This window comes from Schistocerca americana, chromosome 1 (assembly GCF_021461395.2).
Source record: "Schistocerca americana isolate TAMUIC-IGC-003095 chromosome 1, iqSchAmer2.1, whole genome shotgun sequence".
Lineage (NCBI taxonomy): Eukaryota > Metazoa > Arthropoda > Insecta > Orthoptera > Acrididae > Schistocerca > Schistocerca americana.
The window spans coordinates 756,564,463-756,587,876 of NC_060119.1; the positions used below are offsets into that span (position 1 = coordinate 756,564,463).

General features: G+C 41.4%; 1 protein-coding gene across 3 annotated transcripts in view; it reads left to right on the forward strand.

The window, feature by feature from the left end:
- LOC124611594 overlaps window positions 1–23,414 on the forward strand; it is a 293,459-nt gene that overhangs the window by 136,779 nt on the left and 133,266 nt on the right. For all 3 annotated transcript variants that reach the window (XM_047140260.1, XM_047140258.1, XM_047140259.1), the window contains exons 2-3: window positions 17,833–17,945; window positions 18,487–18,664. In XM_047140260.1, coding sequence (XP_046996216.1) covers window positions 18,578–18,664 — 87 coding nt within the window. In that variant the 5' untranslated portion in view covers window positions 17,833–17,945; window positions 18,487–18,577. The remainder of the gene's footprint in view (window positions 1–17,832; window positions 17,946–18,486; window positions 18,665–23,414) is intronic.

A 23,414-nucleotide genomic window follows, 5' to 3' on the forward strand; every position in this document is an offset into this window, starting at 1 on the left:
TAGCACACTGGACTCGCATTCGGGAGGGCGACGGTTCAATCCCGTCTCCGGCCATCCTGATTTAGGTTTTCCGTGATTTCCCTAAATCGTTTCAGGCAAATGCCGGGATGGTTCCTTTGAAAGGGCACGGCCGACTTCCTTCCCAATCCTTCCCTAACCCGAGCTTGCGCTCCGTCTCTAATGACCTCGTTGTCGACGAGACGTTAAACACTACCCACCACCACCGATCCATCCATACAGAATGATTCACAGCTTGATAGCAGCGCGGGGTAGCACCGTTGTCTCAGGCGCCTTGCCACGGTTCGCGCGGCTCCCACATCCGCAGGTTCGAGTCCTCCCTCCGGCGTGGGTTTCGTGTTGTAAGTAGCGTAAGTTAGTTTAACTTAGATTAAGTAGTGTGTCAGCCTAGGGACCGATGACCTCAGCAGTTTGGTCGTATAGGAACTTACCACCCGCAGTTTGATAAACACGCTCTTCCGTTTTCGCTGGCAAACACCAGAATTCTCTCACTTTGATTAGATTACATTAGATTAGTACTTGTTCCGTAGATCATGAATACGACACTTCGTAATGATGTGGAACGTGTCGGGTTAATAAAAGGTGTCTATACAAGATATTACATTATACAAAATATTACATGACACTTAATATTTTTAATTTTTTTTGGGTGGTGGGTGGGGAAATTACCCACTTACTATATCCAAAAATTCATCTAATGAGTAGAAGAAATTGCCATTCAGAAATTCTTTTAATTTCCTTTTAAATGCTACATGGCTATCTGTCAGACTTTTGAGCTGTTAGGTAAGTGACCAACGACTTTTGTGCATAAATTACACCCTTCTGAGCCAAAGTTAGATTTAACCTTGAGTAGTGAAGATCATTCTTTCTCCTAGTGTTGTAGCCATGTACACTGCTATTACTTTTGAATTCATTCTGATTGTTAATAACAAATTTCATAAGTGAATATATATATATAGTGAGGCTACAGTGAGGATCTCTAGCTCTTTAAATAAGTGTCTGCAGGATGATCTTGAATGAGCTCCAGCAATTATTCTGATTACACGCTTTTTTGCAATGAACACTGTTTTACTCATTGATGAGTTACCCCTGAATATGATGCCATACGGAAGCAGAGAATGAAGATATGCGTGGTAAGCTAATTTACTGAGATGTATATCGCCAAAATTTGCAATGACCCTAATAGCGTAAGTAGCTGAACTCAAACGTTTCAGCAGATCTTCAGTGTGTTTTTTCCAGTTCAACCCCTCATCAATGCATACACCGAGAAATTTAGAATATTCTACCTTACTACCGATTTCTGATCGAAGTCCATATTTATTGATGGTGTCATTCCATTCGCTGTGTGGAACTGTATATACTGTGTTTTGTCAAAGTTTAATGAGAGCCCATTTGCAGAGAACCACTTAATGATTTTCTGAAAAACATCATTTACAATTTCATCCGTTAATTCTGGTCTGTTGGGTGTGATAGCTATCTTGTATCATCGGTAAAAAGTACCAACTTTGCATCTTCGTGAATATAGAATGGCAAGTCGTTAATATATATTCAAAACAGCAGAGGACCCAAGACCGAACATTGCGGCACCCCATTCTTGATTGTTCCCCAGTTTGAGAAATCACCAGTTTCTAGCATATTATGTGAACTGCTTATTTCAACTTTCTGCACTCTTCCAGTTAGGTATGATTTAAACGCTGTCCCATTCATACCACAGTACTTGAACTTATCTATAAGTATTCCATGATTGGTCCCCTGTTATCATCTGCAAATAAAAAATTGCTATCATTATACATCAGTAAATTATTTTCGTGGGAGAATATACCTCCACAATTGGTGGGATCTTGTGTAGTTCCCACATATTTTCGCCAATGTGATGTAACGATTGTTTCGCTCTTCTGTGTGATGGTAACTATGTTATTAAGTTGTAGCGTCGATTGGAGAGCTGCCGTACTTCTTCAACGTAAACTGATGAAACTATAGCGTCTGTTTCTTTTGCCCGCTTCTTTTCACTGACAAAATTTTTTCGCCTTTCATTCGCTGCTTCACCTGGAATATAGACATGACTACCTTCCCCTAAAACATTATTTTTTGTGGATAGTCTTCCTTTACATTTATTCTTCATAAAGCTTACACAATGTCAGCAAATCACTTCTTGTTTGTTTGTGTAGTCCACTACAAACTGATGCCCGTTATAAACCAGTAGAGGATTCCCTTCAGTAGTCTCAGTGAACTCAGCCTCAGCCTAAAACACGGAAAGCTACTTGCCAGTAAGAGGTTGATAAGGCACTGCCTCGGGATAAAGCCACACACACTATGAACTGGTATGGGCACAGTGAACTTTGTACAGGAAATGGGCTTTGGCCATTCCCAGAATACTTTGCAGGTAGCGGTGGACAGGCTAGCGTATCATACTTCTGGAAGACACTGCCCACTTCCTACAGTGTCCTGGGCTCCATACAGATACCAACACATTCCCTCTCTGTACAAGTGTCATTCCTTTCGAGTATCACAAACTCTGAAGTGGAACATCCCCTGCATCTAGTTCCAACTACTATTCCGTGTTGAAAGTCTCTTAATTCCCATCGTGCTGCCACAATCACGTCGGAAACCGTTTCACTTGAGTCGCCAGAGTACAAATGACAGCTCCGCCAGTTCACTGCCCTTTGATAACTTGTGTACGCGATAATGCCGCTATCTGTATATGTGCATTTCGCTATCCCATGACTTCCGTAACCTCGGAGCATATATAAGAACAACTGATACACTAGCTTCGTGAGGGAAGGAAATTTTATTGCTCTTTATTCGCTCGGGGCGATGATCTGAAAGTGAAAGGATGGGTGTGAGGTTTCCACAGGATTTGCAGACACAATGGAGAAAGTATCTAATGCATGAAAGCATTTTTTTCTCAAGGTACTGACGATAGTCAGGTATAACATGTCCGTATGGGACTGAGATAGTATCAGATGTATTTAAGTAAAAGAAAGATCAAACATTGGCCCAAAAACATTATTTCATGTGAGTGTCTGCATTACTTGTAAAACAAATGCCCAGGTGTAAGGTGGTGCTGTATGAATACAGAATAAAGGTAATACAAAAGCCTCTTCCAGCAATGGAGAATCTAAGAACAGCGAGGAAGAGATCTCATTAAATGTAGTTTAGGCCAATGTGAGAAGCAACTATTGGGAAACAATATCTTCTGTGGGGGACTGAAAAATGTGCAGAACGGATTAAGAGCATATTTTTTACGCTTTCGGCTAGTTGAGGACTGAAGCGAGGCGCGACGGTAGAGGAAACAATTTTTTTAAAAAACTGCAGAGGATATGTAATTTACTTGGAGGGGGGCGGGGGGGGGGGGGGGGCGGAGGAGAGAGCACTTGGAATGGGGTACAATTTCGTTGTTTTTCCATGTAACAGTCGCATAACAAGGCGGATTCGACGCTGCGTCTTCAGTAGTAATTGCCGTGTTAAAAAATGTTTCAAATGGCTCTGAGCACTATGGGACTTAATTTCTGAGGTCATCAGTCCCCTAGAACTTAGAACTACTTAAACCTAACTAACCTAAGGACATCACACACATCCATGCCCGAGGCAGGATTCTAACCTGCGACCGCAGCGGTCGCGCGGCTCCAGACTGTAGCGCCTAGAACCGCTCGGCCACTCCGACCGGCAGCACGAGTATTCCAAAGTTTTTTTTTTTTCTTTTTTCGTGGCAGAGTGTCACGGAAATTATGAGAAACCTGATCGGGTATACAGCGTAGATATAGGCCATCTGCCGTGCAAAAGCGTAGTTGCCAAGTCTCAAAGAACAATTTTAAGTGAAGAACGGAGAGATATTCTTTGTCTCCCTAGATATCGCTTCCGTGGCGACAATGGAAACAAGATAAGGCTAATTATGGCGCCCCCACAGAGACAAATAGTTTCCTGTTGAGGGCTATTGCAGCTGAAGTAATCCATGATTCAGAAATAAACTGCTTTCAGATTTATTTGAACGTTTAGAGCAATACGACCGGTTCCGTGATATGAAATCACATCTTCAGGTGTACGTCTACAAGATAGGAAACGTACAGCCGACATTATGATAAAAAAAACACACCTATCCTAATAATCTATACTCTGTGACAACCAGTATGGAATACTCACACATCAGTAAAACTTTTAAGCCCTGATACTGGAACGAAGGAGAATCAACCTTCTTAAAATTAAATACTGTTCCCCGCAGCACGCAGGGCGTCACAGTTGAAACTGACCAGTTGAAAAACTGACATGTTAAGAGCACCTTTACCTACAATGAAAAGTGCAAAGTAAGAAAACAAGAAAAGGTAAAAGCCCCAGCTAGCAACACTGAAAGCCCATGGTCAAGAAAACTCACTTCATACCAGGAGTGACCAGCAGTGTGGCCCTGCACGGCGAGGCGCTGTAGAGTTGCTGTCCGCCACTTACTGGTATGGAACCGCGGGCATTGTGTTGCTAGCTGGGGCTTTTTACCTTTTCTTGTTTTCTAATTTTACTCTTTTCATTGTAGGTACACGCGCCTTTAACGTGTCAGTTTTTCAGCTCGTCAACTTGAATTATGGCGCCCTGCTTGTTACGGGTAACAGTATTTTATTTTGAGAAGATTGAGTCCCCCTTCTTCTCGTAGCAGGACTCAAATGTTTTACTGACTTGTGAGTATTTCATATTGGTTGTCATAGAGGATACATGATTACCAAAGGTATGTTTTTCATCATAATGTCGATTGCACGTCTTCTATCTTGCAATGTATACTTGAAGACGAGATTTGACACCACGAAACCGGTCGTGTTCATGTAGAAGTTCATATGCAGCGGAAATCGGCTTATTTCTGAAACACGCATAGAGACATTTAGGCAGGAATCCTTCCCTCGCCCCACCAGGTGGCACAAAGATAATTACTCTCTGCAATGCGCTTTAGAGTGGTTTTCAAAGTGTGCACGTATCCTAGATATGATAAAATTTCGTTAACGCGTTTTCATTGTTCTTAAAATTATGCATCCCCTTCTGGTATTCCATCTGCCGCTCGGCATTGTGGCTGAAAATGAAACGAGCTCTATAATCTGCCGGGTCTCAGTGTACCGCATGGCAGAGGTTTTAAAAAAATCCAATTTCTTTGCTCGTGCAGTTGTTCAGCTGCCAAAACATTGCGCTTAGAGTTTTATGTTTCCAGTATTTTATCTTACGTCTCTGGGAGCATGAAATTGGCGTCATCTTTTAGTTTCTTATCAAGAACACTCACAAACATTCAACGGTATTTCGGCAATAGTACTGCATGCTCATATTTACTTGTTCTAATACATACCAATTAAACAGGTCTCATGTATGTTACGGGCTGCCTTCTATGTGTTGCGGTTAGCTTCCGCTTTTTGGGAGCTTCAGATTAAATGTCGAGACTTCCTCTCTTCTGCAAACTACATCAAACATGTATCCCCGTAGTCATTAGTCTGGCAAAATCGAATAAACTCCTCTTGGTCTTTAAGACGCAATAGCTAAGTTACTATTTCAAGAATTCGACGGCTGTCGCCGGATCTTCTTCGGGAATTAGAACTACTGATTTCCGGAGGCATGGCCTCTTCCTTCAATGCACGGAGCTGCAGAGTCCAGAATTTTCCACACGTGGTCCGAATTTTACGCACGCACGGTACAGCTGTCTGCCGTGCCCTGCCTGACTCGCCTTTCCGTGCATACGAGATTTCAGCCCATTATCGGAAAAAGCTTCCGTTTCGTGCATAGAAGAAGGAGGGACTGCCATTCCCAGAAAGCAATAGTCTTAACTCCTAATGATGATGACATTGACACCTGCTGAAAGCTCGAGAATTATAATTTCAATGGTGTTGTTTGAAAAGTGAAAGGATTTTACTTACATCTAACCAGTCCTTAGTTTACATCTCAGCCTCTTTCTGTCAAGCATTTCACCGACTTCACTGGCTTCCAGCCGCTTAAACGAGTTGTATCACTGATAAACGTATGCCTACATCGACTATACCTATTTCTTCTACAAACATCTAATTTATCCCTAGGATTACGTCAACAAATAATACCGAACAGTCCTAAGATTATGTCAGTAACTAATACTGAACTTAATTAACACTGATAGCAATATCCTTTGTAACCTACGACAGCGTGGTTCTGGAGGCGCCTTGTGGTCGTGTAGTAACGGTAATAGTAGTAGTAGTAGTAGTAGTTTTATTTATCCGTAGATCACTTTTACATGGACAGTGGGCATATCTTGGGATTACAGATTACAACAGAAACAACGTAATTCATATATACAGGCATTTACACAGGCCCTACTTAAATTTCAGGTTTGATAAGGACGAAACAGGTAGTTGGCCGTAGCCTTCTAGTAGGAACCAACATGGCGTTTGCCTGAATTTATTTAAGGGAACCACAGAAAGCCTAAATCAGGATGGCCAGATGAAGACTGCTGTTTCTACCCTCCCGAATACAAGGACAGTATGCTTAAAACAGTACTACTTAATTCTGTTTATCCCTAGTGTAGAATAATGTTTTGCAAAGAAATTATGTAATAATGCAAAAGGCTAGTGCTACACTGTTCATTTATTTCTCACTCCCTGACACTGTACACACTATACACACATCGTTTCATAACGTAGAGTTACACACACCATCAGCTGACGTCAGGGAATAGTGACATTGTTTGCTTTCCATTCTGTGTGCCTCAGCTTGCCATTTGCTAACCTGAAAAATTGAGTCAGCAGCCATCTATAACGAGCGACTTATTGAGCTCGGAAAGATAATAAGTTGTTAGCAGCTCAGAGTGTTTTCCAGAAAAAAAGCAATCAAAGAAAATAAGAAAAAAGAGTTAGGGAAAGTGTTACGTTAAATAATAGATGTTTTGTCATCGTTATTAATATTATTTATTTGTCTTACAATTTTCATTAAACTCCTATTCTGTGTTATCTAAGTAACCATTCACTGTATGGAGTGTACGCTTAACAGGCTCTTTTTAATTACCTTCTTAAATAAGGTTGTTTTAGTAATCTCTTTAACCTCCTTGGACAATTTGTTGTACAGTTCTATTTCTTGGTAGAAAATGCTGTTGCGAGTTTTATGTTTATTCTTTCTTGGTAAATGTAAGTTCAGTCTAGATCTTGTTCCATGGTCGTAGACAGAGCTGTTTGTGCTCTAATTATCAATGTCATTTTTTTATATTTACTCATATGGTGTCGTTGAACAACCCAGATCTTTACAATGAGTTCAACTTCTGTTATTTATTATTATTATTATTCCAATGGCCCTTTTCTGTAGTTCGAGAACTGTGTTCATATTTTGTGAATTTGTTCCCCATAAAAGAATTTTGAAGCTAAAAATTGAGGGTACATATGAATAGTATTCTGAGGTGACAAAAGTCACTGGATACCTCCTAAAATCGTGTCGGACCTCATTTTTCCCGGCGTAGTGCACCAATTCGATGTGGCATGGACTCAACAAGTCGTGGTAAGTCTACTGCAGTCTTCCATAATTACGAAAGTGTTGCCGATACAGGTTTCTGTGCACAAACTGACCTCTCGATTATGTCCATAAATGTTCGATCGGATTCCTGTCGGGCGATATGGGTGGCCAAATCGTTCACCCGAACTGTAAAAAAAAAAAAAAAAAAAAAAAAAAAATGGCTCTAAACACTATGGGACTTAACATCTGTGGTCATCAGTCCCCTAGAACTTAGAATTACTTAAACCTAACTAACCTAAGGACATCACACACATCCATGCCCGAGGCAGGATTCGAACCTGCGACCGTAGCAGTCGCGCGATTCCGGACTGAGCGCCTAGAACCGCTATACCACCGCGGCCGGCCCGAACTGTACAGAATGATCTTCAAAGCAATCACAGACAATTGTGACCCTGTGACATGACGACATTGTTTGGGAACATGGGCCGGCCGAAGTGGCCGTGCGGTTAAAGGCGCTGCAGTCTGGAACCGCAAGACCGCTACGGTCGCAGGTTCGAATCCTGCCTCGGGCATGGATGTTTGTGATGTCCTTAGGTTAGTTAGGTTTAACTAGTTCTAAGTTCTAGGGGACTAATGACCTCAGCAGTTGAGTCCCATAGTGCTCAGAGCCATTTGGGAACATGAAGTCAGTGGTCTGCAGACAACCGTTTCCAGTCAATAATCGGTTCAGTTGGACTAGAAGACCCAGTTCATTCCGTGTAAACGCAGTCCACACCATTATGGAACCACCACCAGTTTGCACTGTGCTCTTGTGACAATTTAGGTCTTTGGCTTCGTGGGGTCTGCGCCCATTAACCCAAATTTCACCCCACTGTCCTAACGGATAAATTCGCCGTACGTCCCACATTGATTTCTGCGGTTATTTCACGCAGTGTTGCTTGTCTCTTAACACTGAGAGCTCTATCTTCCCTCTATTTTAATTGATAACGAGACGAGTGTTGTTCGTGTCTTAAAATTTTGTGCGGTGTCCGGAATTCTTCCCAAAATACTTGGTGTGCAATCTTAATGTGTCACAGAGTGGCTGGGTCACGTATTGTTTCTAAGTCGTCATTCAGCCACGCTTATTTGTCCCTTTCTTAACAGCATCTTTACAGGTATTTTCGCCATGATTTCATTTAGTTATCCCGCTGTGTCTCGCTGGGGTCTTATTATGGGCTTTTCTGAACCTCGCCCTCCTGGTGTTGCTTTACGTTCTGCGTGGTGGGATCAAACGTAGTTTACCAGTTTATTGATCCTTCCATAGATTATGAAAATCTTCTTCAGTATAACATTAATGCAAGGGCGTTGATGACCTACCTGTTGAGCGCCCTCCACCATAAATCATCATCACCATCATCTACGCAAACGGTATTTCTCTCGGTCGTTCAGTAAGGCCGCCTGCCACTGCTTGTCTGTTGTGAGAGGTAATGTCTGAAATCTGGTACGCTCAGAACACCCTTGACACTGAATTCACTAACATTTTCAAAATGGAATGTCCCAAGCATCTATCTCCAACTACCACTCCACGTTCAAAGTCTGTTAATCCCTGTCGTGCGACGATAATCACGTCGGAAACCTTTTCACATTAATCACCTGAGTACAAATGACAGCTCCATCACGTGGAACTGGACGGAGAACTCTCGTTCCTCCGATGTATGATGAAGTTCGCAGCAAATTCATGCTTGCTGCCCATGATTGTGGTGTGTCAGGCGTCTTCATTTAGGACTGTCTTCACGCCGTCCCAAATGACAACTCTGCCAATACATCGCCCTTTTGTATCTTGCCTACGCAAAACTACCGCCATCTGTATATGTACATATCGTTATCCCATGACTTTTGTCACCTCAGTGTACGTAAGCAGAAGGCGCTGGGTGTTACACATTGATGACAAGACTGGGCAAAACATGCTGATGACATTTTGTAATTATGTATGTGTGTTTAGACCACTTCAACTGAGAATCAACATTCATTCCTAGAAACATTGCATTTGTTACGCAGGCTGCAAGAAAAAAAGGTGCCATCACTTTTAATTTTACGTTGTCATTTTCCATCCTCAAACTGAAACACATGGCAATTGTTTCTTTTGTTCAATGTCACTTTATTGCATAGTGAACAGCTGTAAACTTTCTCGAGTTTTTCATTTGCTTTCCCTGCAAAGAGTTCTCTTGCTTTTTCAGTGACCATAATATTGCTGTCATGGTTGCTGTCGAAGGCAAAGGCCCTCTGCAACGATAGGCGTTCAGAAAATGGTTCAAATAGCTCTGAGCACTATGGGACTTAACTGCGGTGGCCATCAGTCCCCTAGAACTTAGAACTACTTAAACTTACCTAACCTAAGGACGTCACACACATCCATGCCCGAGGCAAGATTCGAACCTGCGACCGTAGCGGTCACGCGGTTCCAGACTGTAGCGCCTAGAACCGCTCGGCCACTCCGGCCGGCTAGGCATTCACTTGGCCTGCTCGTTACAGGCGGTGGTGGAGACGAGGTGTCCACCCTCGCTGGTAGGGTGGCTCCTTCATCATTGGCTCCTTCATCATTGATAGAATTACCAGCGCATGCCATCATTCACTCACAAACCACCGCAATATACGTTTTGGTGTTCACCACGATTATATAATATTTGTGAATTTTACTGTAAATATTATTTAGTCCCTACTATTATATTAAACTGTTTCCCAATAATCTGGGTCACTTATCACATCGTAAAGTGGCATGTACGGTAGAACTAAAATGTGTCTGTATTCATCATACTGAGGGGACTGAAATATTAATTGCTTTGCGAGGTCACACTGGCCGCTCTGATAGGGATCTCTCTTTCTACCAATGATCTTTCGCACTGCTGCTCCGTGTGTGCTAATTTTGAAACTTCCTCACTGATTAATACCTTACGTCGAATTGGGACTCGCACCGAGTATCTTTGCTTGTCGCAGGCAACTGATCTACTGACTGAGCTATCCAGGCACACGCTCAGTCAGTGCACCAGTTGTCTACAAAAAGCTACTGATTCCATTTTCGACTTCTGATCCAGCACACAGTTTCAATCTACCAGAAAGTTTCACCGCTCTTTCTATGCAGTAATTGTGCAATTGCACTGGATAAGGACCATGCACCAATAGATAGTGAACCATCTCGTGATTGGAATCGACATGTTTCGTTCTCAGATGAGAGCTGGAGAGAATTGCATATAATGTACGGGCCTTAGCACAGTCGCCCTTTCTCACTGACAGAGGTATACCCTGCAGCTGGACCATAACCGTAACTTTGTATCCTGTTTTCTTTTTAACTCTCTCTAAATGACCAACTTATAGCCGGTACGTTGCCTTGTGCTGAGCTGGAATGTCTGTCCTATGTAGAGATAATACTGCTGCGCGGTGCTGAGAGAATACTGCTGCGTGGTGTCGGATCGTTGCCAGTTAGGGCTGACGGAGTACATCGAAAAAGTTCAAAGAAAGGCAGCACGTTTTGTATTATCGCGAAATATGGGAGAGAGGGTCACAGAAATGATACAGAATTGGGCTGGAAATCATTAAAAGAAAGGCGATTTTCGTTGCGACAGAATCTTCTCACGAAATTCCAGTCACCAACTTCCTCCTCGAACGCGAAAATATTTTGTTAACACCGACCTACATAGGGAGGAACGAAGACCACGATAAAATACGGGAAATCAGAGCTCGTACGGAAAGATGTAGGTGTTCATTCTTTTCGCGCGCTATACGAGACTGGAATAATAGAGAATTGTGGAGGTGGTTCGATGAACCCTCTGCCAGGCACTTAAATGTGATTTGCAGAGTATCCATGTAGATGTAGATGTAGAGTGAACGTTGTTCAACATGCGACGCGCCCCAAAGTTTCGAATGACAAATTTTGGAACCACTACAAAACCCATCTACTGCACTTTCGCCATCTCCGCGGTCGGTATGTGAGCAGGATAATTCTCCTGGCGATATAGGATTATTTCTTGCTCGCTAATCTTGGCCGTTCGTTGAACAACTGACAGAAAAACGTCACAATAAAAAGTATCAAAGTGCCAATAATTATTTTCTGTTCAGTTACTACTTTCTTTTAACGGCTAATATTCAGCTTGCATAATGTAACAATAATTTAATAATACTTAGATATGATACTATTCTATAGTGAATAAATCTATTGTGTGTCTCACAGAGCGGTAGCGAGGTGACCCTGTGCTCCTGGCAGAAGGGCCAAAGCTCCGCCTCCCGCCTCCACCCTCCCCCCTCCCCCACTCCCACCCCTTGCAGATGTATCTTTCTGCAATTTTTTTGCCCAGATTTAGCAAATATTATAATTTTCTAGGAAAGTTTACTACAATGAAGTATTCTTTCTTCTTTTGTTAGTGCCTTGTCCCGCAGTTACGCAGGGTCGACATAGTTAGAATGGATTTGGCAAGGTTAATTTTTAAGGGGTGGCCAGATGTCCTTCCTGCCGTCACCCCGTACCCCCGAGATGTAATTAGTGTGCCCCAGCTGTCTGTGTCGAGTGTAATCCGTGGAAGAGTGCGAACGTTTTCAGATGTCTGCGAGTCTTGTAACTGAGGCGGAATGTGGGGCCCAGCCCAGTATTCAGCTAGGGGGATGTGGAAAACCGCCTAAAAACCACATCCAGGCTGGCTGGCATACCAGCCAACATCGGGCGGATTCGATCCGAGAACAGCGCGCCTACCCGAGTCCAGGGAGCAGTGCATTAGTGCTCTCAGCTAACCTGGCAGGTTACTAAAATGAAGCATTATTGAGAAATATTACTTGGATGAACTACATTGATAGAAAATATCGCGCACTACGAATTACGTGTATCATTCTAGTAAACAAATTAAAAATTGTATAAAGTTTCTAAAAAAATTAAAGCAAAACATAATCTGTGCCTTATTATATGTGTTCATTGATTTTAGTCTGATGTATCATAAAGGACAGATTTTATTCCCACCTCATAAATTATTACTAGCGCATAAAGTATTGGTTACAAATGTTATATTACCAACGTCAGGTTTACGAGCTGTGTCGTATTCTAGCAACAAGACAGCTAAATTTTGCAATCTACTTTCGCCCACACTCGATCGCAATCATATCTAATTTCCTGAAACTGCGTTCCCACGTTGCTGCCTGCAGTCGCTGGCATTGTCACCAATATCCCCATAGCTGTTTTGATGTTTGGGTGCGTATCTCTTACCCCCGAGTTAATTCTTAAACCGTCTTCCCTTCTTTTCCTTTTGCGTCCACTCCGATCCTGCGGCCTTCGCAGGAGGCAATCTCGCCATCCCTTCGTTACGGCCCTGCTGTTACATGTAAAGTAGACACATCCAATATTTCTTAAAAAATTCAAGACATCGAAACCAGGTTTTCAACTACTTATAGTTGACTTATCTATCTAATGAGATTTGAAGTAAATTTTTCTTTCTTCAACTGAAATGAGAAATGCGCAATATTTATAGCAGTGGCTTCCACAAAAAAGCCTTAAATTTAACACGGCGCCGGCTCGGGTGGCCGAGCGGTTCTAGCCGCTGCAGTCTGGAACCGCGCGGCCGCTACGGTCGCAGGTTCGAATCCTGCCTCGGGCATGGATGTGTGTGATGTCCTTAGGTTAGTTAGGTTTAAGTAGCTCTAAGTTCTAGGGGACTGATGACCTCAGAAGTTAATTCCCATAGTGCTCAGAGCCATTTGAAACATTTTTTAACACGGCAATTACTACTGAAGACGCAGCGTCGAATCCGCCTTGTTATGCGACTGTTACATGGAAAAACAACGAAATTGTACCCCATCCCAAGCTCTCTCTCCTGCCCCTCCCCCCCCCCCCCCCCCCCGCTCCCTCCAAGTAAATTACATATCCTCTGCTCTTTTTTTAAAAAAATTGTTTCCTCCACCGTCGCGTCTCGCTTCAGTCCTCAGCTAGCCGAAAGCGTAAAAAATCGGAGGTCTTCGATCAGATAATATAATCATTAATTTAGCACTCATTCGCAGGCCTTTGAGATCCTACAGTACCGCAGCGAAGAAACAGCAAGAACATCATTGTTGGACATGATCGGGCTGCGTAGGCGGCAGCTGTGTGAACCGAGCGCGCTGTTTCCATGTAAACCATGTTAGGTCTGTTCTAATAGTCGTTTCTTTGCGATGCCACTTGTACGACATGGCACTGTGACAACAGCGTGTGTTTGCAGTCACGACCCGAGAGAAAGACTTCTCTTAGGCAGAAGATTGGAGCAAGAGAGGTAAGAGAATTCACATGCCTCTCCCAGTTTTTCCGCAGTTTTTGCGCCCGGTCTGCGTCTGCGCCGTTGGTGGGGGCTTACCGCGTCACGCCGTCGGTGAGGTCCTGACGGCAGTTCAGCGTCCGTAATTACCGTACTACAAAAAAGAAACGAATGTTACTGCTTTTTTTAAAACTAACTTTGCTCAGAAATGGTCTAATATTGCTTAACCAACTGCATAAAATGCTTGACAAATAATATTTCAGTTTAATTTGAAAGCGAATTTCAAACGTAACCTCTGCACAACTCTTTCCATTCGTTTGGGAATTTTCATTTAAAAGGTTTTTTTTATGGAGTAGGAGAGACGTAAGAAACAAACAAACTGAGTTCCTCTTAAAATAACACTAGCAGGAATGTCGACGCTTTCAAATTGTGCACCATGAAATTTAATGATCACTGCCTCACAGCGGCAGCGAACGTTGCATTCCCTAATAAAAACCAAATACAGATGCTTAGATATGCTGAGTCACAGATAGGCACAACAAAACGACTGTCACAAAATGAGCTTCCGACCAACGATGCCTTTGTTGAAAACACACACGCAGCCCCTGCCTGTTGAAGCCAGACTTTCAATAGAACACTGACAAATATATCTGAGCAAAATTAGTTCACTGTCCCTCAGTTTGTCTTTCATAAAGGATTTTAGATAAAGAAAGCAATGCAAGACACACACAAACACGACCACAGCCCCTGGCCGTTGAAGCCAGACTTTCAATAGAACACTGACTAATATATCTGAGCAAAATTTGTTCACTATCCTTCAGTTTGTTTTCCATAAAGGATTCTAGATAAAGAAAGCAATGCAAGGGCTCGTAAATGAAGTCCTGATAAAGTTAAACAAGAAAATAATCCTGTTGCTTTATTGTTACATTCCATCCTAGATTTTCCTTTGTTCAAATGCAGGTGTATTAGATTTATTGTGTAGACACTAGATACACCACCAAAAGATATTAGTTTAAAAGATATTAGTTTAAGATTTAAGAAAAAGAAGAATTCAAAACCCATCAGGTCACTAAAAAGAGTAACTATAACAGTGTTTCTAACAGCATATTAAAATCTTGTGATGACAGCATTAAAGTTGAGCTACCTCTGCACTCACTCAAGGAGTCAAAGCTTATGTCCTAGCAGACTTATATGCTGTAGTAAAACCCATTTATAAAACTGGAGATAGGAAACCACCTCTGCTTACAGAACCATTTCATTCTCTCCAGTCTTTTCAGAAATGTTTGAGGATCTGGCCTATAATAGAACACTGACTTGTTTGTTTGAGCAAAATTTGTTCCCTGTTCCTCAGTTTGTCTTTCATAAAGGATTCTAGATAGAGAAAGCAATACAAGGGCTTACGAATTAAGTCCTAACAAAGCTAAACAAGAAAATAATCATGTTGTTATATTTTACAACTTGCTACATCCTTGATTAACTTGATCATCAAAAAATTCTTTGTGGCAAACTAAAGTGTTATGACTTTAATGGCAACACTCTACCATGGATGGAGTTTTACCTTGATAACAGGAAGCAGAGAGGTTTCATTGATGTGCTGTGCTACATGTATGAAACTCGCCTCAGAAAGTGAGAATATGGCCTACAAGGTCCCAAGAGGATCAATACCAGTTCCACTCTTGTTCTTACCTCCATAAACAATCTTCCTCTGAATTTAAAGTGTTATCCATAAGCTGTAATGTTTCCTGATGAGACAAGTGTACTATTCAGATGCCAAAACTCAACTTACCAGACACAACTCAGATGATAGCTTAACAGATGTCCAAGTGGTTCACATCTATTTGAATATTAATCTCATAAAGTCTCATATAATGCAATTTCGAACATTTTTAAATAAGAATGATTTTCATATCCTATAATTTGACTCATTACACTAGGTCCTCTGTCAACATCTGGGTCTACATCTATACTATCCAAACCACTGATAACTGTATGGCAGAGGGTACATCCCATTGTACCCGTTATCTGGGTTTATTCCCATTTCATTCACATATTGAATGTTGGAAGAATGTTTAAATGCCTATCTGTGTGTTGTAACTAATCAAATCTTGTCCTCACGATCCCTATGCGAGCTGTAAGTGGGGAGTTAGATTATAATCCTGGAATCATTTAATGCCATTTCTTGAAACTTTGTAAGTAGAGTTTCTCGAGATAGTTTACATCTGTGTTCAAGAGTCTGCCAGTTTGGCTTCTCTAGCATCTCAGTGACACTCTCCCATGAATCAAATAAACACATTACTGTTAATGCTGATCTTCTCTGTATAAGTTCAATATCCCTGTTAGTGCTATTTGGTGCAGGCCCGACTCTCTTGAGCATTATTACAAAATGGGTTTCATGAGTGATTTGTAAGCAGTATCCTTTGTAGACTGACACCACTTTCCCAGTATTCTACGAGTAAACCAAAACCTACGCTTGCTTTACCCACAACTGAGCCTATGAAACCATTCCGTTTCATAATATCATACAAATGGCTGTCTTGAAATACCATCCAGCTTTTGTGAGTCTGCTATTTGGTAGATGCCCAATGAAGAAGTTGTTGTTTTGGCTGTTAAATTCGCATTTAGGTGTGAAGCGGCATGTATTAATGGTGACAGTATTTTTTTTTTTTTTTAATGAAGTCATAGAAGACAGCAGAGGACATTCATTGTCAAATGGGGATGAGACAATGAGTGAATATTATGAAGACAAAGATAATCAAAACTGTTACTACATGACAGCAGAGGACATTCACTGTCAAATGGAGATAATGAGTGAATATATTGTTCATATGTGAGTGTTCAATTCAGGATCTGAGAATGTTCAAGATTAGAAATGAAATAATTTACCAGCTAATGAGATTAAAAAATTGGTGGAAATGTTTGAATGTTTGATGCAGCATCTAAATGGAATAAATATTTTATGCCAGTGGCACTTGCAATCCATTTTCCAGCAATTTGCTGATGATACTGTTACTAGATGATTATCATGACCAGCAGCAAAGTTCTTTGATGAAGATAAACCAAAACTTGTCCTGTTCTATGATAACAATATAAATCATGAAGGTAATGTTATCATAAATAATTTCATAAAACAAACTTATATGCACAGTAAAAACGACCATTATTGTAACCATAGTCTTACATTTTTATTTTTAGTCATTTGTTTATTTTTTTGCATTGGAACATACTTTTTCTTAACGACATTAAGGTAGTGGTATGCACTTGACATAGTGATAAATAAAACACCTGCGCTTGCAAAACTTTAGGTATACAGTGTCCAGTGCATCTTGTCTTATTGAATTGACAATGATGAAATTCACTAAATCCCTTAACTTGATCATCCTCTGGTGACTGTTCCTCATAAAGTCAGTGCAAGACACTACAATATTTCTTACACACAGAGCAGTAGACTGTTATACTCACCGAGGCACACTGACATAACAGTTATTTCTAATTCACCTGCACTTAAATATATTGAGGTTGTAATAATTTAGGAGTACAGGAGAAAACTCACAAGCACCAGACAGTAGAAATACTGAGTCATCAACATGTACACAAAAAAAGAATGAATGGAAACTTTGCCAGCTTTTGGGTGACTTCTTTAACAAGCTAGAGAAAACACACACCATTCACATGTGCCACTACAGTGCACTGGCTGCACTCACATTAAGGCTGTCATTTTCAAGTGACTTATTATATTGAACCTTTTATTTTAAATTTTCTGTTGCTTGTCATTAGCTGTGCTATTTTAAAAATTTTACTTTTATCATTCAGTGTCAGTGTCATTAGCACTAGTTTACCAGTATTTGTTATTGCTTGGATCTATTAATTTACACTTACTTATACCATATTTCATGACTCTTGTAGTAGCAATAAAATATAGTACACTTATTTTAATGCTTATTGCAATTTGACTCTCAATATTTGTGAAGTTTGGTACAGAAATCTTACTCTAATGAATCAAGTACATTGTTTTCGGTACATTTTTATGTGTTTATTTTGAGCTATACCTGATATGTTATAATACTCTTGACAAGGGCTGCAAACATCTCACCCTTCACTTCACAGAATTTTCCTGATCTGATTCCACACACTTTTTCTGTTTTAGTTTCCACAGAAGAAGCATCTGGTTCCAAACACAAATGATTCAGTCAGTCTACAGATTTGTAACCTCCGTTAACATCTGAAGCTGCAGTCTTCAATATTTCAGTCACCTGAAAGGTAAATCCGTGATATGAAAATCATTAAACAACATAACTGGACAACTTTATATGCTTATGTAAATTCATAGCCGGTGACTTTTGCCTTACGAATAACTAATTAATATGATGAGAAAAATGAAATTATGTAATAAAATTACTCTCTTAATGAACTCACAACTTAAATTTATATTTGTGCTGGAAGCCATAAAAGTGATTTATTTAGATATAAGGGGCTGAAAGAATAAATTAAGTGAACTGATAACTGGATAAAATTACAGCAACAAGGAATGTTTGAGATCTTGTGTTAATTACAGACTTGAAATATTATGCTAAATTCAGAAATATGTACTGATCAAAGGACAGCTTCCTTTAAAAGCATAGATTATTAGTTTGAAAATATCTTTTTGACCACAAAAATGTCATATTTATAACCCTTCATCAAATATCTTTATCAGTTGGTGCAAGTTTAGTACTGTAGATGGGCTGAAACCTAAATAGTGCAGTACATGATAGGATTACTCCTCTTGTAAGCCTTACAACTGCTGTTGCCTTCTGCCTAGCCCTGGCCAAGGACAGATAGTTGTGCAGATTGAGAGAAGGTACCTTCTGCAACAGTGAGCTACCACACGCTGACAGGACAACATCACTACCATGCCAGCCACTGAGACTCTAGGAAGGAGGTCTGCTATTCCTTTTCTTTTTACAAGAGGAACTCACTATGAAGTTGGTTTTGATGTGGTATGTATTCAGTGTTTCAGCATGAAAATAGTAATCTAGCGCTGCAATGTGCTATCAAACAGATGAGTCAATAGTCATTCAAACTGAAAGAACTGTAATATAACTGTAGTTTACATTAAAGGTACATTGCAGTAACTGTAATAAGTCAGACAGTCATTCACATTTTTAAATCTGACGTGTCGGCAAAGAGAGAATGGCATGAACCTGTCAGACCTATGGATGTACTGTAAAAGGATTACATATTTAAAAAATTCTGCTAGGCATTAAAATAAATGTAAAACGCTTTCCTATATAGGACTGATCATTGTGGAACACAACTTCAGATATAAATGCCAGTAATTTAAAAAACTTTGAATAACCATTCATTCATTGCCATATCATATGCTGTACTGTCCATCGTCTTTAACTGCATTTCTCCAGAAGATTATCCTGTAAGATAACAAGGAGCAAATGTATTCAAAATATTCATCATTTTTGTCTGGAGGTGATGACAATAAGAATATGAAAAGCTAAAACTGATTTTTTGATATCTTTAACAATGTGCTGATTGTGGCTTCATTTCTCATGGTCTCTTAATAATTTTACATATGAATTTCCATATAGAATGTGAATAATATTATATCCATTTGTGAGTCTTGGAAATAATTTTTATTTGCTTGGTACAGTATAAGATAGTTTTTTTTCTAAGATTTAAGTTTTTCTTGGTTTGAATAAATTATTGACTTATTTGACTATTTTGTTGGTTGTATCTGGAGAAAAGAGTTTGGATTTTCAATCAGTTTGCTATCATTACCTGCAAATATTAAAGTTTATGAAGTGCTTTACACTCTCTTTAGTAGGTTCTTAATTTGGGTTGGAACGTGTAGGGCACTATCTTCCCAACAATATTACATTATTGAGGTGCTATATCTGATTTGCTACATGTAGTTTTATTCTTGGGGTACATAATGTTAATGTGAATCTTATCTCCTGCTATGAATATCAGAATTTATATATATATATATATATATATATATATATATATATATATATATATATATATGTGTGTGTGTGTGTGTGTATGTTTGTATTTGTTTGTGTGTTTAATAACAGAGCGAAACATTCCACGTGGGGAAAAATAAATCTAAAAACAAAGATGATGTGACTTACCAAACGAAAGCGCTGGCAGGTCGATAGACACACAAACAAATACAAACATACACACAAAATTCAAGCTTTCGCAACAAACTGTTGCCTCATCAGGAAAGAGGGAAGGAGAGGGAAAGACGAAAGGATGTGGGTTTTAAGGGAGAGGGTAAGGAGTCATTCCAATCCCGGGAGCGGAAAGACTTACCTTGGGGGAAAAAAGGACGGGTATACACTCGCACACACACACATATCCATCCACACATATACAGACACAAGCAGACATATTTAAAGACAAAGAGTTTGGGCAGAGATGTCAGTCAAGGCAGAAGTGCAGAGGCAAAGATGTTGTTGAATGACAGGTGAGGTATGAGTGGCGGCAACTTGAAATTAGCGGAGATTGAGGCCTGGTGGGTAAGGGAAGAGAGGATATATGGAAGAGCAAGTTCCCGTCTCCGGAGTTCGGATAGGTTGGTGTTGGTGGGAAGTATCCAGATAACCCGGACGGTGTAACACTGTGCCAAGATGTGCTGGCCGTGCACCAAGGCATGTTTAGCCACAGGGTGATCCTCATTACCAACAAACACTGTCTGCCTGTGTCCATTCATGTGAATGAACAGTTTGTTGCTGGTCATTCCCACATAGAATGCATCACAGTGTAGGCAGGTCAGTTGGTAAATCACGTGGGTGCTTTCACACGTGGCTCTGCCTTTGATCGTGTACACCTTCCGGGTTACAGGACTGGAGTAGGTGGTGGTGGGAGGGTGCATGGGACAGGTTTTACACCAGGGGCGGTTACAAGGATAGGAGCCAAAGGGTAAGGAAGGTGGTTTGGGGATTTCATAGGGATGAACTAACAGGTTATGAAGGTTAGGTGGACAGCGGAAAGACACTCTTGGTGGAGTGGGGAGGATTTCATGAAGGATGGATCTCATTTCAGGGCAGGATTTGAGGAAGTCGTATCCCTGCTGGAGAGCCACATTCAGAGTCTGGTCCAGTCCCGGAAAGTATCCTGTCACAAGTGGGGCACTTTTGTGGTTCTTCTGTGGGAGGTTCTGGGTTTGAGGGGATGAGGAAGTGGCTCTGGTTATTTGCTTCTGTACCAGGTCAGGAGGGTGGTTACGGGATGCGAAAGCTGTTGTCAGGTTGTTGGTGTAATGGTTCAGGGATTCCAGACTGGAGCAGATTCGTTTGCCACGAAGACCTAGGCTGTAGGGAAGGGACCGTTTGATGTGGAATGGGTGGCAGCTGTCATAATGGAGGTACTGTTGCTTGTTGGTGGGTTTGATGTGGACGGACGTGTGAAGCTGGCCATTGGACAGATGGACGTCAACGTCAAGGAAAGTGGCGTGGGATTTGGAGTAGGACCAGGTGAATCTGATGGAACCAAAGGAGTTGAGGATGGAGAGGAAATTCTGGAGTTCTTCTTCACTGTGAGTCCAGATCATGAAGATGTCATCAATAAATCTGTACCAAACTTTCGGTTGGCAGGCCCGGGTAACCAAGAAGGCTTCCTCTAGGCGACCCATGAATAGGTTGGCGTACGAGGGGGCCATCCTGGTACCCATGGCTGTTCCCTTTAATTGTTGGTATGTCTGGCCCTCAAATGTGAAGAAGTTGCGGGTCAGGATGAAGCTGGCTAAGGTAATGAGGAAAGAGGTTTTAGGTAGGGTGGCAGGTGATCGGCGTGAAAGGAAATGCTCCATCACAGCGAGGCCCTGGACGTGCGGAATATTTGTGTATAAGGAAGTGGCATCAATGGTTACAAGGATGGTTTCCGGGGGTAACAAATTGGGTAAGGATTCCAGGCATTCGAGAAAGTGGTTAGTGTCTTTGATGAAGGATGGGAGACTGCATGTAATGGGTTGAAGGTGTTGATCTACGTAGGCAGAGATACGTTCTGTGGGGGCTTGGTAACCAGCTACAATGGGGCGGCCGGGATGATTGGGTTTGTGAATTTTAGGAAGAAGGTAGAAGGTAGGGGTGCGGGGTGTCGGTGGGGTCAGGAGGTTGATGGGGTCATGTGAAAGGTTTTGCAGGGGGCCTAAGGTTCTGAGGATTCCTTGAAGCTCCGCCTGGACATTACCCAGTACCTGCATTATGACAGCTGCCACCCATTCCACAACAAACGGTCCCTTCCCTACAGCCTAGGTCTTCGTGGCAAACGAATCTGCTCCAGTCTGGAATCCCTGAACCATTACACCAACAACCTGACAACAGCTTTCGCATCCCGTAACCACCCTCCCGACCTGGTACAGAAGCAAATAACCAGAGCCACTTCCTCATCCCCTCAAACCCAGAACCTCCCACAGAAGAACCACAAAAGTGCCCCACTTGTGACAGGATACTTTCCGGGACTGGACCAGACTCTGAATGTGGCTCTCCAGCAGGGATACGACTTCCTCAAATCCTGCCCTGAAATGAGATCCATCCTTCATGAAATCCTCCCCACTCCATCAAGAGTGTCTTTCTGCCGTCCACCTAACCTTCGTAACCTGTTAGTTCATCCCTATGAAATCCCCAAACCACCTTCCCTACCCTTTGGCTCCTATCCTTGTAACCGCCCCCGGTGTAAAACCTGTCCCATGCACCCTCCCACCACCACCACCTACTCCAGTCCTGTAACCCGGAAGGTGCACACGATCAAAGGCAGAGCCACGTGTGAAAGCACCCACGTGATTTACCAACTGACCTGCCTACACTGTGATGCATTCTATGTGGGAATGACCAGCAACAAACTGTCCATTCGCATGAATGGACACGGGAAGACAGTGTTTGTTGGTAATAAGGATCACCCTGTGGCTAAACATGCCTTGGTGCACGGCCAGCACATCTTGGCACAGTGTTACACCGTCCGGGTTATCTGGATACTTCCCACCAACACCAACCTATCCGAACTCCGTAGATGGGAACTTGCTCTTCAATATATCCTCTCTTCCCTTACCCACCAGGCCTCAATCTCCGCTAATTTCAAGTTGCCGCCACTCATACCTCACCTGTCATTCAACAACATCTTTGCCTCTGCATTTCCGCCTTGACTGACATCTCTGCCCAAACTCTTTGTCTTTAAATATGTCTGCTTGTGTCTGTATATGTGTGGATGGATATGTGTGTGTGTGCGAGTGTATACCCGTCTTTTTTTCCCCCTAAGGTAAGTCTTTCCGCTCCCGGGATTGGAATGACTCCTTCCCCTCTCCCTTGTAACCCACTTCCTTTCTTCTTTCCCTCTCCTTCCCTCTTTCCTGATGAGGCAACAGTTTGTTGCGAAAGCTTGAATTTTGTGTGTATGTATGTGTCTGTTTGTGTTTCTATCGACCTGCCAGCGCTTTCGTATGGTAAGTCACATCATCTTTGTTTTTTTATATATATATATATATATATATATATATATATATATATATATATATATATATATATATATATATATATATATATAGCTTCAAAAATGTTTTCTTAATTAAGTACTTCCATGAAAACCTTCATCCCCTGTTTTGCATCCTTTGGAATTGAATTTTCCGTTCTCATAGATGTAGTTTTGAAGATACTTTAGCAGTTCTTTAATAATGATTTATTTTTAAAAAATTTTAACTCAATATTATGCCCCCTTAGGTGTTGAATCCCCCCC